The 16711-nt window shown below is 43.2% G+C and overlaps 1 protein-coding gene across 1 annotated transcript; it reads right to left on the reverse strand.

Moving 5' to 3' along the window:
- Window positions 1–253: 253 nt before the first annotated feature.
- On the reverse strand, window positions 254–15460 carry LOC104865821 (cytochrome P450 2B4). The gene is made up of 8 exons (XM_010629569.2): window positions 15248–15460; window positions 6073–6235; window positions 5779–5928; window positions 3941–4101; window positions 3247–3423; window positions 2446–2587; window positions 763–950; window positions 254–571 (listed from the first exon to the last, which is right to left on the reverse strand). Exons 1-8 carry the CDS (start codon window positions 15440–15442, stop codon window positions 269–271), a joined length of 1479 nt encoding a protein of 492 aa, XP_010627871.1. The 5' UTR covers window positions 15443–15460; the 3' UTR covers window positions 254–268.
- Window positions 15461–16711: the final 1251 nt, after the last annotated feature.

The raw sequence follows: 16711 nt of genomic DNA on the forward strand, positions 1-16711 counted from the left end.
CTCTGATTTAGATTTTTTCCCCATATTTGGCAAGAAATTGAGGGATTTGCAAATGCTAGGCAAGCTCTTTACCACTAAGCGACATCACCAATCATTTTTCATTTTGTTTTGAGACAGGAAGATGCTAAGGTGCCCAGGCTGGCCTTCTGCCTTGGCCTCCAGTGTAGCTGAGATTATAGATGTAAACCATTATGTGCAGTGGGTTTAGAAATGGTTCAGTTGCTGAGCTCTGCCTGCAAGGGTGTGTCTTTAGGACATAATATCACACTCAAGTCTCCTCAAGAGTGGTAGTAAAGATGGACAAGGTAGTTCGATTAAAGCAAGTAGAATACACTGAAGAGCTCAGTAAGCAAGTGCTTGTGATCCTTTGGCTCAAAGAGAGAATGGGAATTCTCCAGTGTCTGGGAGGTGGGCAATGGGTCAGCTTACCTAAGGAGAAAGGTATAAGAGCTTCACTCTTCTTCAGTACCCCCTTGGCATCCAGAAAGTGATCAGGGTTGAATGTGTCTGGTGTTTCAAAATGACGTGGATCATTGAGAGCAGTAGTCAGGATTGGGTATATTTCAGTGTTCTGAGGAAAGGTTAGAAGATCAAAAGGTATTGCAATGCCTTGGTCCCCACATGCAAAAATGCAAACTAAAAGATAAAACAAAAGAAAGATGAAACAAGCTTTTCCTGTTGAGAAACCAACAAGAGGTTGAGATGGGGGTTTAGAAAACCAAAGAGGCTGACACAAAGATGTGGGATCCCAGCTAGGCTCACCTCGGGGATGGTGAACCCTCGGAAGTGAGTGTCTTTGGTAACCATGTGGGGCAAACCAATGGGTGCCAGGTCCGCAAATCTCTGAATCTCACAGATGACTGCCTCAGTGTATGGCATCTTGGTTCGGTCATCCAAGGCTGGCCGGCGGTGTGAGCCAATCACCTGATCGATTTCTTTGTGGATTCTCTCTGCAGAGACAAGGGCACAATGAACCCCACATCACAAAGGCACTTCAGCAATGTTTTGTTTTGTTTTGTTTTTGACCAATGAGACCAAAAATCTCGACAGAATGGCATTAGACCATTTATACCCTCAAAGCAATGTGCTGTGGCTAAGGGAAAGGAAAAAAGAACTCTCACCCTTTAAAATCCAATGGATGTTATAAATTATCTCCTCACATCCACAGCTACACACACAGAAAAACACACACATGATTGTGCATAGAATATTACATTAACTCCAAAATTCCTCCTCTAATATGAAAAACAAATGAACTACTATATGTTATGCATATCATTGTGTCACTGCTAAGTCCTTAATACTATAACCATAGAATATATCAATAAATTAATCCATGAAAAACTGGATGATAAAATGTGTCCATCAATCAATCAATGCTAAATCAATATAGGAAAAATTGAATGGATGAGATGAACAAACCAGGGAATATATGTATTCAATACGTCAATCATATATGGATCAATAAACCTACTAATAGATGGTTCATAAACAATTCAATAAACACTAATTCATAATTATCAGAGTGCTAGATGTATAGCTGAATGTGTGAGTGAATAAAGTGGTGAAGGTGTGAGTAAATAAATGAATGGATGGAAAGCTTGACTGACAAATCAGTCATAAATAAATAAGTTGTTAACTGAATAAATAAAGGAGTGATGCATTATTGGAGAACTCCCTGCCCCGTACTAGTGGGCTGTGAGTGACAAGTGCTTCTTACCTTCCATAATTTGGCTGTATTGCTTTATATCAGGAGTCAGACCAAAGGCCTGTGTGACTCAAATATCCATGTCAGATGGCGGACTGGGCACGGATAGCCTCTCCGTCAATGACCGCCATGGAAACCTAGGCCCTGGCCTGTGCAGTGGCAAGACTCTACTGAGTGAAATGCAGCTGAGGTCAGTGTGACCTCAGTTAGCACCCTTTACCCGGAATTATGGCTTCTCACAGACCTTGTGCATTGCTTACTAATTACACCCAGTGCCAGTACTGGTTTGTTCTATCCTAGCAAGATAAGCAGTGCCTACTCCCTGATAGCCCTTCCTGGCGCCACCTTGCCAGGTATTCAGCAGTAATTCACTAGACTTCAAAGCTCACTAGCTCCCTATTGCTTCACACAATTGTATTCAATAAATACTGGATTGCTGGGGGCCTTTGTCTTTGCTGCCATGAGCAGCACTGACCAGGACCCAAGATTCAGCTTCTGGACTCTCACTCTCATTTGTCTCTCTTCTTAATTCACGTTGTGCTGCGGTGGCCACAGGCCAGGATGCATGGTAGAGATCCTGATAATGTCCCATTCCCCACTCCCTACATGAGTCCAAAGCCTATAGAGTTCCTAGGCTAAGTGGCCAATGTTATCTCTAGTCCAGGAGAGCCCTGCATCCCACCTCTGCAGCCCAAAATGGGGCACAAGACCTTCCCAACTGGATGTCCCTCACCAACCTGTGACATTGGGGTATTTGAGCAAAAACAGGAAGCCATAGCGGAGAGTTGTGCTGGTGGTCTCTGTGCCAGCAAAGAAGAGTGAAAGTGAGGTCAGGATGAGGTTCTTGTGGTGGAACTCAGTGTTCGGGTCAGACTTGTCCTAGGTCCAGAGCAAGGAGAGAGGAGAGGGTCAGGGGAGATCAAAGCCTTGTGCAGTAAGGGTCACCTGTCCCTCTGATCACCCTCCCTCTCTTTCTGGGACTCACCTATCTGGCTGCTTTGCACATCTCTGTCCTTGGCAACCATATCTCTCTTTCTCCCCCAACCCCCACTGTTTCCCACCCTCGGGGTTTCTTTATCCCATGTGCCTCTGTTCCCACCTCTTCATCTCTTTTCTTGTCTCTCACTTTCAGTCTCACCATTCTCCTTCTGCCTCTGTGGGTCTTTCTCCTATTACTCTTTGGTCTTTCACCCTGACTCTTCCTCCACTAGCCCTTGCCTCTGTTCTCCTTCCCTCCTCATTTCAGTTCCTCCTTCTCATCCCAAGTCAGCTATCATCAGTTCCATTAAATGCAGCTATTTGGGGAATGTCAGAAAATGCAAAGGTTGGGAGGGGAGGCATTCAGAGTTATCAGTTTCTCCTTCTTACCTTCTCCTTCCATGAACTTCATCTTTCTTTCACTTCTGCTTCTCCTCCCTTCCCTTCCCTATTCTCTCCACCCTATCCTCTGTTCTTCTTTCCCCTCTCCTCCTCTTTCCTTTCCTTCTGTTCACCTCCCCTTTCTCCCATCCCATCCCATCTAGTCTCCTAGATCTCACTTTCTCCATGCGGAGCAGGTAGCTATCAATGAAGTCTCTGGGGGCGCTGGGGTCCAGGGTTTCACGGTGTTCCTCCACACTGTGGCCAATGAAGGTTTTGATTTCCTGCAAATTTTTGTAAATTTCTCTGTGTGTGCCCGGAAAATGTTTCAGGATGCTGGGGTAGAGCTCAAACACCTGTGAGAAACAAGGAGCGATGAGGCTCTCCTATGATTCAACAGATGAGAAAGCTGGGAAGCTGTTCTGGGCCCAAGACCTGCACAGGGAATCACTATCCCTCATTCTCCCTATCCTCTGAGTCTACCTCTGTCCTGCTGTTTCATACAGACCACACACACACACACGTGCACACACAACAATTTGTCTTCCAGAATCCATCTCTATCCTTTATTTGCTATTCTCTGTCTTCTCTCTTTTGCTCCCTTCTCTCTTCTCCAAAATTTGACTTTCTTTTCTCTCCCACTTTATTTCTGCACTCACTTCACTCCCCTTTCTTTTTCTCTGGTTCCTGGTCCCTGTTCACTGTGTGTCCCTCATTTCAGTTCTGTATTTCTGTCACTCTGTGCTGTCTCCACCCTTTTCCAGCCCGAAGTGCATTTATGGTCTCCCCAAAGCAGGCCATCATCTGCCCCACCGCTTGCCATGGCTGCTGCCCTCAGCCCTGTCCTCTTGCTCTCTCTCTCTCTCTCCTGACCTGACTGGAAAAGGAACTGATGAGTGAAAAGTTCCGATAGATCAGGTCCAGAAGCCTCAGGAACTGGCGATCCTTGTAGTCAAATCTTTTTCCAAAGACAATGGAGCAGATGATGTTGGCAGTGACAGATTGGAAGAGGAACAAGGTGTCCACGAGGCCACCTGGGGGGAAAGGCAGTTGCTAACAGGAAATCAACTCAAGAGCCTGGGGAGCATTTGGCTGCTGTTCTGTCTTGGTGGCTGTCATCTCTTAGTAATAAAAGATAAGAATAGCCATAAAAACTGACACTCAATGGCCTGTACTATGTGACAGGCTGTATTCTATGTACTTCATGTGTTATTTTAACTTAATTTCCTCTACAAAATTGTAAGGAAGATATTATTCTATTTTTGCCCCACTTTATAAATGGATGAATGATTAATGGTTTAATGATTTGACCAAGATAACATAGCTACTCATCACTGGGGCCAGGATTCTGACCAGGCAGCACAGAGACAGAGCCGGGGCTGATGGTCCCTACCCTGCATCTCACCCTGGACTCAACTCCCACTCCGTAAAGAAACAAAGTTAAGCCCCGAGAAATAGGGGGCACAGCAGTATCCAATTAATTACTTGTGCAAATTTTAAAAGCCCTGATCACTGCTTCATTCCTGTTATACCCCTTTCACCTCTTCTCCATCCTCCGGGGCTTGGCTGAAAAGGAGGGAGTCTCTGAGCCCAAGAATATCAGGTAGGTAACTCAACTCCCACTCCGTAAAGAAACAAAGTTAAGCCCCGAGAAATAGGGGGCACAGCAGTATCCAATTAATTACTTGTGCAAATTTTAAAAGCCCTGATCACTGCTTCATTCCTGTTATACCCCTTTCACCTCTTCTCCATCCTCCGGGGCTTGGCTGAAAAGGAGGGAGTCTCTGAGCCCAAGAATATCAGGTAGGTAGATCTCTCTCTCTCTCTCTCTCTCTCTCTCTCTCTCTCTCTTCCCTCTTTCTTTCACCTGTCATACTCTTCTTTCCTGCAGGCCTTTCGATAAGACTTGTCCTTCTATCACTCTTATTTTCAGTCTCAGTTTGTCTCTGTCTTTATTTTTTTTCTGCCACTGTGAGTGTCTTCCACTGTCTTGTCTTTCTTTGTCTTCTGTTTGCTCCATCCATGGCCTTCCTTCCCTCTTTCCTCAAATCTGTCTCCATGTCACTCTGCTTCCCCATTATTCTTCTCTCCCTCTCTGTCCTCACTGCTTCTCCCCAGCTTCAAACTCTCCACATGCAATGAAGACCTGGCATGAATGGAAGGATGCTGACCGAGGAGGTGCTAACAAGCAGTGCTGTCACCTCTACATCCCTGACTCAGGGGATTCAAAGGGGACTGAAAATCCCTCCCAAGAGCAGAGCACCCACCTGCCTCTTTCTTCACTGCCTGCTCATCAGCACTTCACTGAGGAAAGGCAGACACAGTTCACTATTTTCACCAATTCTACTATTCCTTCTTTCTCCTTTGCTATCTTTTATATGAGGCTTGTTTTTGCTTTTGACACATACATTTAACACACAAATTGATTTCTCTGGACCCAAATGAATAGCATGCAGTTACTCAGCCTCTTTCTCTGAGTTGTTTTTGGACATTGTAAACTTCACAGTTACTCCCCTGGCTATCTGTGTTGCTCTGCTCCTTCTCTGAGTTCATTCCTACTCCATCTCTCTCTGTCTCTAGTGCTCTGTCTGTCTCTATTTCTACCCTTCTCTGCCCTTTGTGTACCTCTCTGTGTTTCTGTTGCTGTGCACCTTGCCCCTCTGTCTGCATGTTTGTCATTGTTTCCTACCCACCTCCCCCTCAAAACTCACCCTGGGATTTCCGCAGCTCCTCCACCAGACATTGAGCCTCATCCTGAATCCGCTCCTCCACGCTCCTCTTTCCCATCCCAAAGTCCCTCATGGTGGCCAAGGAGAATCTCCGAAGGGCCTTCCAGCGTTCCCCATTCGCCATGATCACACCTAATGATTGTAGGGGAGACAAAAGATGCACAGGAATTTCAGCAAAGTCAGATCCCTCCCCAACATTTTCCTTCCCTCTCACACTCAACTTCTCCATGTCCCATCCTCCATCCTGCCCCATTCCGGTGCCTCTGAGGTCCTCACCATATCCCTGGAAGACAGCTTCTGTGACAGCAATTGTCCCCCGACCAGAGAAAGCCTCAGCTTGGTCCACCAGGGCCTCCCGTATGGTCTCTGTCCCACACAGCATGACCACGGGCCTTGGCCCCAAGTACACGGTGAAGACATCTCCATATTTCTCTCGGAGCTGCCAAGCATACCCATTCCAGAATCAGTATTAGTCATTGTTAAACCATTAAAAATGCTTAAACGATTAAAATGCTTGCTCTTAAACCATTTAACTAGTTGTTAAACTACTAAAGTGCTTAAATACACAGAAGTAATTAGATGCTACCCCAACGACCCCTAGTTGCTCCTAAGCTTCCTTGATTTTTTCCCAGGACCTAAAGGTTTAACCTGGGACTCACCAGGCTTTTTTCCCAGTGATTGGGGGCCTAAGCAGTACAGCTGGTTGAGTATCACTAATCTCATCTTAACCTGTACCCTTCAGTCGAGGCACATCTCCCTGGTATCTCAACCAAAATAATCCTTAGTTCCCTAACTTCTACCTGCATTGTGATCCTAAATAATTTCCTGGGAGAACAACACTGACTCACCCTCTTGGTAGAGGGCAAAGGAAAGTTCTGCCCTCTAGAAATGATCATGAAACTTGAAAACTCAGATCAGTACAGCCTCTTGAGAAATATCCAGACAGGACAGTCACCCCTCAGAATTTGTGAGGAGTGGATTTCGGATACCAAAATTCTCGGGAGTATTTGTACATAACTCATCCTACTACATACTTCAAACCATCTCTAGATTACTCTTAACTAATACAATAGGAATGCTGTACAAGTTGTTGTTCTCCTATATTGTTTAGGGATTAATGACAAGAAAATTGTACATTTCCAATACAATTATAATTTTTTTCAAACATTTTCATTGGAAAGCTGAGGCAGAACCCACAAATATACAAGGCCAGCTATATTTGCTGAAACTAAACACATGCATACTCAATAACTCCACCACCAAATACTGATTCAAAAAAATGTGTACTCATTCACCAAGGGGAAAAAATATTCACATAAGCCTTCTTAGTAATATGATCATTAGCATGTGGAATAAATACTGAAAGTTACACAATGGCATGATGCAACAATGAAAAGCAGCCAACTAGAGCTTTAACCAATACTCTAGAGGAAATTCACAGACATGTTGAGTAGAAGCATATTGACACGAAAGTAAGTTTGATTTACATCTGCTTCTTTCACATGATGTACAAATACCTCATAAAATTCCAGAGAGTGTGTAGTTTACAAAGAACTTAGTTTTTTCTTCTTCTTTTTTATACCCTCAGGTCCAAGTTCACAGGGGCCTGGAAATCGATAGGAGTTGAAGCCCATCCTGGGCTACATAGCTTGACTGCTTTATTGACACGAAAGTAAGTTTGATTTACATCTGCTTCTTTCACATGATGTACAAATACCTCATAAAATTCCAGAGAGTGTGTAGTTTACAAAGAACTTAGTTTTTTCTTCTTCTTTTTTATACCCTCAGGTCCAAGTTCACAGGGGCCTGGAAATCGATAGGAGTTGAAGCCCATCCTGGGCTACATAGCTTGACTGCTTCCAAAAAAATAAAAATCATATAGTGGGGAGCTGATTTTGTCTGAGGATCAAGAACTACCTCTCATGGGAAGTGATTCCTACCTGGATATCTAAGAAACCTCACCAATGAGGCAGGGGAGGCTGAACACTACCTAAAGGATGGCACCTTGCTCCAGATTTTCCTGCAAGAAAATGGAAATGTTTCCTGCAAAGAAGAGTGGGCGATCCTGGGCGTGGTGGTGCACAAATGTAATCCAGTACTTGTGACAGTAAAGTATGAGCATCACTGTTAATATAAGTCCATCCTGGGCAATAAACTAAGTTCAAGGCAGCCTGATTACAAAAACAAATTCTCTGAACAGAGATGTGAAGGAATAGATGAAATAGAGAAGACAAAGGAAAAGCAAAAGAAAGGGAAGAAACATCAAAAAATAAAATTTTTTTTTTTTGTTTTATTTGGTTTTGCAGAATTTTTTGTTGTTGTTTCCTTTTTTGTTTTGATTTTGTTTTTGGAGGTCTTTTTGAGAGGATCTCTCTATGTAGTTCAGGCTGGATTAAAACTCAATATGGAGTCCAGGATGGCCTCAAATTTGCAGCAATCCTCCTGACTCAGCCTCCTGACAGTGGAGATGATAGGAGTGCACCACCACACCCAGCTTAAAAAATAAAATTTCAAAGTTAAGAAATTTCCAGTTCATTATAAAAAACAGACTATTTAAGGCACCAGTTTACCAGCAAGTGTTTTATATCTATAGTAGAGTTTTTTATCGTATTGAAATAATGTAAAAAACTGCATTTTTATACATGAAATTGTTAATTTGACTAGAAATTTTATTTTTTTCAAAGAATTCATGGCCATCTTCAATTCACAGTGATAGAGAAGTGCTATAAACCATTTGGCCCAGGAATCCAGAGGAGATTGGTAACAGCTTTCAAGGCTTGGAAATTCTGTCCATTCAGTCCAGTGTGCCAGAGGACACCAGCAGCAGCTTGCAACATTCTGAGGAGCACAAAAGCAGTGTAAAACCCTCTGGCAGGCCTGTCTGTTCAGTGCAGTGCACCAGAGGACACCAGCAAGAGCTTGTAACCCTCTGGTAAGCCCACCCCTTTGGCCAAGTGCACCAGAGCAGCCCAGCCACTAAGGCGCAAACACAGTGGTGTACCCCACCCCACAAACAATAGAAAGAGGGCCTCTCTGAGGCTCCTAGACGAAAATTGAAGCCCAATGGAAAAGTGAAGAAAATCTCTCAGATAAAGGCACACCACACCACCATGGTTGGTAGGTCGGAGGAACCAGCGCCTCATTTCAGAACCTGGTCTAACTTTAGGGGAAAATAGCTGGAACGTAGAGTAGAACCTCGCAGAGTTCAACCCAGCAAGTGGTCAGAGATCTCAACTTGGGCTTTGCAAACAGAAATCAGCCTGAACCTCTGGGGACAGCAGCTGGCTTGCTGAGACTAATTAATTTAGACCTACACACTCTTATCCACACTATCTATTGTGTAAACAGAGGCATACCCTGAAGGAGGCGCTATATTTCTATTTGTATATTTATTTCCAAGGTAATTTTTTCTCATCTTTGATAACTTGAAAATTGTATCTATCTATCTTTTCTCAAATTTTTTTCTATTTTTATCTTCTTTTTTCTTTTCTTTTCTCTCTCCCCGTCTCTTTCTCTCTCCCACCTTGATCTTTATTACTCTCCCTTTTGTTCCTGTTCCTATCCTAATTCTAATTTATTTTGTTTCTTTTCCTTTTCTTCTCTTTTTTCTTCTCTCAATAGCCATTAGCTTTAAAAGATAGTGATCACAGTCTCTAGCCTCCCAATTGTTCTTAGTTGGTTCTGTTCTTGTGTATATTTTGTTCAGTCTTCTCTTCTCTTCACAGCTTCCTAGAGTTTACATGATCTTCATGTGTCCTCTGACCTCACTTCCAACCTGTCTTTATGCTATCTAATTATCTATCTGTCCCTCCCTACCAATTCCTTCTAAATACCCATCTTAAAGGGTAAAGTTGCTATATTGAAGAGTTTATTCACTATAAGCATATTTTGGGATGGTCTGCAATTTTGATTTAATTCACGCAGTTAAAGGTGATAGATTAATAACTACCACAAATTGGTCATTTTCTAAGCTGTGCTTGATGCTATTGTGTTGCTGATTGTATCATTTGGGGTAAGGTGTTGAGATTGATCTACTCCATTGCCCTTCCTGGTATAATGAAAATGAGATTGCCTCAGAGTCAATAGGGACTTAAAACATAAAGACCAGCTATATTCAGAAGATCAAAGTATTAACCCAGAAATTAAACCAAGGACAGGACCAACAACAAAAATAGAAATGAAAAGACATTTAAACAAGGCACAAACACAGACTTCCACCCCACCAAAGGTAAACTCTGGGGGAAATGAATTGGAAAAGTTTGTCAGTCAACCATCTGGACACCCTGAACCAATAGCACAGGAAGGAACAAAACAGATGAATATGGCTTTAGAAAAATTCAGAACAAAAATAATTTCCCAGATAACCACAGAGATGGCAAGATGAATGAAAGACAAGATTAGAGACTCTAGAACAGAAACAGATAAAAAAAGATGAGCTCAGGACCATGATGGAAACCATGAATGCTCAGCATAGGAAAGAAATCAAATCCATGAAATAGATTCAAACAGATAACCAGGAGATTAAAAACTATAAAAATCATTCACAGCAGGATGAACAAACGTGAACATAGAATTGCACATATAGAAGATCGGATTGTGGCCAGTGACCATGAAAAGACAGATCTCTTAAAAACAGTAAGGGATCATGATAAATCAATCCATCAACTCTTAGATGATGTAAAGAAGAATAATATAGGACTTGATAGGAATCCAAGAAGTAGCAGGAAAAAGTATAAATGACACCAAAAACTCTGTTCACAGAATTAATGAAAGAAAACTTTCCAGGGGGAAGAAGTTGACATACAGATAAAGTGAGGCATATAGGACTCCAAATAGCCAGGATAAAAAAAACTCTATACCTAGACATATAATAACCAAGACCCTGGAAACTGAACAGAAGAACAAAATACTATCAGCAGTCAGAGAAAAGAAACAAATCACATGCAAAGAAAAGCCCCTCAGAATCACAGCAGACCATTCAACACAAACCCTCAAGTAAAGGAAGGACTGGAGTGAGGTATTTCAAGTCCTAAAAGAAAACATCCTCCAACCTATACTGATTTATCCTGCAAAGCTATCTTTCAAAATTAATGGGGAAATAAGATACTTCCAAAACACAGAACACATGAGAAATTCCATGAATACCAAACTGGCCCTCTAAACATTTCCAAACAGTATCCTGGAAAAACAAATGCAGGCCACAACTCCATAAGTGCAAAAGAGCAAATATACCAGACAAGGCAAAAAACTAAAGGAAAGGATGGAAAAATAAAAGAACTGCCAACCGGGAAAATAAGATCACAATGAAAAGTCAACACATAACAGTTATAACCATCTACGGCCTCAATTGACCAATCAAAGGAAATAGGCCGGCAGAATGGATGAAGAAGTAAAAAACAATATGCTGTATACAAGAAACCAACTCACTCCACATGGAATCTCATAGGCTGAGAGTAAAAGGATGGAAAACAGTTCTCCATGCAACAGGATCCTGGAAAAAAGAGCGGGGTAGCTATCTTATTTACAGATGGAGTAGATTTCAAACAAAAACTAATTAAGAGACACAAAGAAGGCCACTACATCCTTGTAAAGAGAAGTGCTACATACACAATGAGACAGGCCCTTGCCTTGCCTCCATTGTTTTTCCCACAAAATGTTTTGCTGTGGCAATGTAAGTTTGTGCTGCTGGCCTCCTGCCCAATGTCTCAAAATAGGTTGGGACTGTTTGAGTTGTGTGGCCTTTCAGGAATGTTCTGTTAAGCTCTGCCCCCTTTCAGGAATGTCCTGTAACTCTGACCCTGCTTAAGAATGTAACACTGCTCTCTGATTCAGTGAGCATACTCACACAGCGTGTGTTTCAGGAATGTTCCGTAACTCTGCCCTCCTGCTTCATTCAGCATGCTCACCTACCCTGCAGATCGCTATAAGAGGACGCTCGACTTCTGGTAGAGTTCTCAGACTCCTTTACACCCACCAGGGCTTCCCAACATCATAAAGGTCTTTTTTTCCAGCTCTTCAAAAGACCAAAAGATTCTTGAGTTTTCAAAGAATGGGAGTTTTGACCCAGAGCTGCCACACTGAGCTGCACAGCTCAGCTGTGCATTCCAATCCATGGCACTTGTCTGCAACCATGAGCTGTAACACTTGCCTATAGCTCAGAGCTGCTCTGCTCTGTGACAACAACAGTAGTCAAAAACTACCCTTGGGCCAAAATTATTTATATTCTTCCAAAATGAAAAATACCCAGAACCATCCCTAAGCCTCAAAAAACTCATTTAATTGTAGCATCAGTCTCACTCCTGACTAAAAATTTTAAAGCATTTTTATGAAATTGAAGAAAGTTGATTGTAAAATACAAATGTGAAGAGCTTTTGGGAACTGGAGGCTATCTTAGTTCTTGTGCCCTGGACCAACTGAATTTCAACCGACTTTCATTGTGGTGCATCAGTCAACTGATATCAGTAGGAACTGCCTAGCAGATTAAGAAAACATAGTGATGGGTGTGACTGTGTATGACTGACATATAGGCCAACAAACTGAAGGAGGAAGACCCACCCCATACATGGTTGTATCAACCAATAGAATTGTAGCCTGGGCAAAATAAAAAAAGAAAACCGAAGGCCCCTGTTTCAGGAGACCTCCAGTCTTAGCCATTGCCTTGGAATCTGTCTCCAGTTTTTTCAGTCTTCTAATGCAGGCTCACACTGGCAACTCTACGGGGAACTTCCAAACCTTTGACTTTTGACTGGTGCTGCATCCTTAATCTTGGTAACACGCACATTTGGATAAAGGTTCACACAGCCACCCTTCACACATCACAGCTGCCTGGGAGAGCAGGCCTGGGCTTTCTAAGCCAAAAACTAAAACATCAAGAGAATATTCTAAGACACAGGTCTGCACACCCCAGACTGGTGAGGCAAGCAGCTGGGAATTGAGCTGGACCTCAGAAAGCTGAAGTGCCCAGCAACACCTCTGCTTAAGCCAAGATTCAGGCTTCACACATGATGTGCTTGAGAATATATGCTGATTGTTTCAGAAGATCACCAAGCTTAGATCCTGACTTCTATCTGAAGCAGTTAGGTGTATCTTCTTTCCTGTTTCATGTGCATGGTTTTATATGGCTTGAGTATGTCCCCCATGGGTTTATATGTTAGGGGCTTGGTTTCCTACATGGCCATGTTGAGAGGAGGTCGAGCCTTTGAAAGGTAGGGTCTATTGGAAGGTAATTAGACAGCCCTGAAAACAGATGAATGCTGCTCTTTCAGAATGAGTTACTTCTTCAGAAACCAAGTTGTTACAAAGCAATGTCACCTCACAGGCTTGGAACATTGTCACGCTGTAGAGTCCCTTTCTCCTCTTCAACCATGAGGCACCACAGCTAAGGAAGCTGTCACCAGAGGCTGAACAGCTAGTGCTGCCTGGTATTGAACTGTCAGCCTCTAAAACTGTGAATTAAAAAGTCTTTACTTTGTAAATCCCAGCCTCAATTATTTTCTCATATCATCAGAAAACAGAGTAAGTTGCCATGAGACTCTAGTTTGCCTACCCAGGTGGACCACATTATTATTTACTGCCCCCCTTCACTTCCGCCAGTTCCTCATGTTGCTATCACAATGCAGTGCCTGCGTCCTCACTGCTGTGCATGCCATGCTCTCCCATTCACCTGGGCTTCTTTCCTCACCTTTGCCCCAACACACATCAAGAATGGATTCTTCTCCCCATACATCCTCAGTCTCCTAGTCTTTCAGGGTCTGTTTAAGTCCCACTTCTTACATCGATCTTTTCTGGGTGGTCAAATAATATTAACATATATAGTGTACAGGTACAAATTCCCTATGATGAATGCGCTCATAATGTATCCCTAAACCATACCAATAAAGTTCATGAATTTTTAAAAAGAACTTCTATGTCTTCTCTTGTGTTCATTACCACCAAGTATCCCATCTGCAGCAGCAACACTGTCACCAAAAACTAAAAATAAAAAGACATTATCAATAAATTAATATTTAATGAGAAAAAAACTGTTGAGAACAAAGGGCTAAGAAGGCCAGGGTTCCCGAGTGGGGTCTCCACAACGAGGAGAAGAGGGAAAGGAGTGGGATGCTGTTGTCAGTGCTCCCCCTCTCCCACCACAGTCAATGCTGATGAACTGTTAATAGTTAAGTGGATGAAAAGTCTGGGGTGGTAGCAGAGCCTGCAATCCTGGCCACTGTCAAGGCTGAGACCAGGTGAATTGAAAATTCAAGGCCAGCCTAGGCAATGTCCCAACATCCTATCTCAGAATGGAAAAGGATGGCAGATGTAGCTCAGGGAACAGGCCAAGGTGTCCATCCCCACTCTTGTGAATAAACAAAGAAACGATCATGAAACCTGAGATCATGCATGTGAATCAGTAGCAGAGAGCCTAGCAATTGCAGAATTCCATTTATGATTCATAAGACCTCCTCCTCTCTCTTTTTTTTTGGCATTTGTATGCTTCTATTATGATCTGAATTTGCTCAACTATAATAAAAAAATTTCATATTGAATATTTACCATGCAATGGAAGAGCCTGATACTATTCTGTCAATGAATTTGTTATTCATTATTTTTTAACTTACATTTTGTTTTGTTTTGTTTTTGTTTTTGTTTTTTGTACGGGGTATCAGCGTTCCTTGCACTGACAAGGCAGTCAGCAGAACCACTGAGCTAAATCTCCTGCCCTCATTAGAATTTTTATTAGAATTTTCTATTAGAATTTTGTATTAGCATTTACTATTGCAATTTTTAATTCTGTCAATGAATTCTATCAATGAAGAAATCAAGATTTTTCACCATTATTAATATTTTGTTTTGGAGACACAGACTCATTATTTAGTTCAAGCTGCCTTCAAACTCAAGGGGAACCTCCTGCCTCAGCCTTCTAAATGCTGTGATTACAAATGTGCAGCGCCGCATTCTGCACTACTATATCTTTCTGATACATAATGAATGTATTAATGATGGGAACTGGCCCACCCACACACACATTACATCTGGGTCCTGTTTACTTGGCCCTGCTCTCCCCTCCCCAATGAGCACTCCTTGTTGCATTTATTTTCTCCCCTTTCCTCCTGTTTCTCCTCCAACTGACTGAGGCCAATCTTTGTTCTCCTGCTCGCAGAGGTAAAGCCTGTTTGACTGGTGCTCCTGCCCTTTTGCTCTCTCTTCTAGGCATTTACCTAGGATGGGGCAGAGGATAATGAAAGCTACACCCGGGGCTCACACCAGACAGTTCTGTATGCCCTCTCATCCCTGCAAGGACAGTGCCCAACACAGTTCTGTCAGAGGTAGACACTTATGTCAATGTGATCACTGTCCACTAGAAGTCAGGATCACCTCCTTTACACACTGATCTTCTGCACCCACCCTGAGACAGAGAGGAGACTTTGCTCTTCCAGCCCAATATGTGCTCCATCCATCTGTGTCTCACCTGCAGGATGGATTTGAGCAGGCCTTTCCTGTCCATCTGGAGAAGATTGCCCAGGAAGGGCAGAGGACGTGGGCCTGGTGGGAGGCGGCCATGGGCCTTTGAGTGGCCCCTCAACAGGAGAACCAAGAAGCCCAGGAGGACAGTGAGGAACAAGAAGACACTGAGCTCCATGGTCCTGGTGTGAGTGATGTCCATCCCTCTGCAGCCCTGAGCTGAACCTTTTAAGTCTGTGTCCTTGCCCAGTTATGCAACTGCGTCCATGCCCCTCCTCCTCTCTCATCTTTATCCAGGAGTGTGAGCTCAGAAGAGAGTTGCCAGGCACCCACACTTCCTGTTTGATCAGTCCCGATAAGCAACTCGCTTCCATCCCTTTAGACCCTCCTTACACTCTGCAGAGAGACTGTGAAAGAGATTCCATGGTGCTCAAGAGTGTGTGTCTGTGTGCTTGGGTGCACGTGTTGTTAATATCGTGTGTGCATTTCTGTCTCTTTAGTTTAGTCTGTCCAGGCCTACTTGAGGCTGTGTATGCTTATATGTTTTTATGTATGAGGGCCTGTTTTATATGTCATTGTGAATATGTTCTTATGTGTTTCCATGTATATGTGCTGCTGTGTACATTCTTGCTTCTAGGAACATCTATGCATTGATGAAGGTGAAGTGGTGTTTGCATTTGAGTAGTGGAGGTGGTGGGGACTTCTGTGCCTGTTGGTCAGTTTGCATATGCTGGTGTATGTGTGCACCTCCAGCCAGTCTTTGTAAGGCCTGCTGAGGTCCAGGATCCACCCCTCCCATGTCCCCGTATCTCGGTTCTGTGACAGCCACAAGTGGGAGTGATGTGGAAGCAGAGAGGCCCAAGAGATGCATGGCTGAAGAGACACAGCAGTAGTGGGAAAATGTGTGCTCTTGGTCTGAACTCCCAATAGTGCTAGATGGTTCCCACCAGGCCTCTGGCTATGTGCGTGGTGGAAGAATTCTCTAACTCTTGCCTTCCCTCCCTCTCTCTGTCTCTCTCTCTCTGACTCAATGTCTCTGTTTCCCCTGTGGACCCTGAAGCCCACTGTGTCTTAGTGTGTTTTCTGCTATTACACAATACCAGCGGCTGGGTGATTCACAATGAACTGAAGTTCATTTGAGATGGATTTGCCCATGTGCTTAATGAAGAAGTAGAAAGACATACTGAAGGCCATCAAGAAGTGTTGAGAAACAAGGAATTGGAAAAATGTTAAATCAACTATAGAGGAAGAGGAAGACAGAGAAGAAACTGAAGTGTAACCAGCAAAAGGGCCACAACTGCAATTTGCAAAAGTGTTGCATAGTGCACAGGTATTAAAGGACAAAATGATGGAATAGGATGCCATGGACTGCAGCATTAGCGCCTCCCAGACAGGCACCAAAGGACGGCACCATCCACAGCTATACTACAGTTAGTTTAAAAGGAGGAGACAACTTTTGATTGCAATGTGT

The sequence above is a fragment of the Fukomys damarensis genome, unplaced genomic scaffold (genome assembly GCF_012274545.1).
Source record: "Fukomys damarensis isolate Sample0158 unplaced genomic scaffold, DMR_v1.0_HiC HiC_scaffold_47, whole genome shotgun sequence".
NCBI lineage: Eukaryota > Metazoa > Chordata > Mammalia > Rodentia > Bathyergidae > Fukomys > Fukomys damarensis.

Coding starts and splice junctions, on each gene's coding strand:
- LOC104865821 (XM_010629569.2), bottom strand. CDS start 15,442: ATGGACATCACTCACACCAGGACCATGGAGCTCAGTGTCTTCTTGTTC. Junction 4,102..5,778: donor GGAGCTGCGGAAATCCCAGG/GTGAGTTTTGAG, acceptor CTTTCCCCCCAG/GTGGCCTCGTGGACACCTTG. Junction 2,588..3,246: donor ACCTGCTCCGCATGGAGAAA/GTGAGATCTAGG, acceptor CTCTGGACCTAG/GACAAGTCTGACCCGAACAC.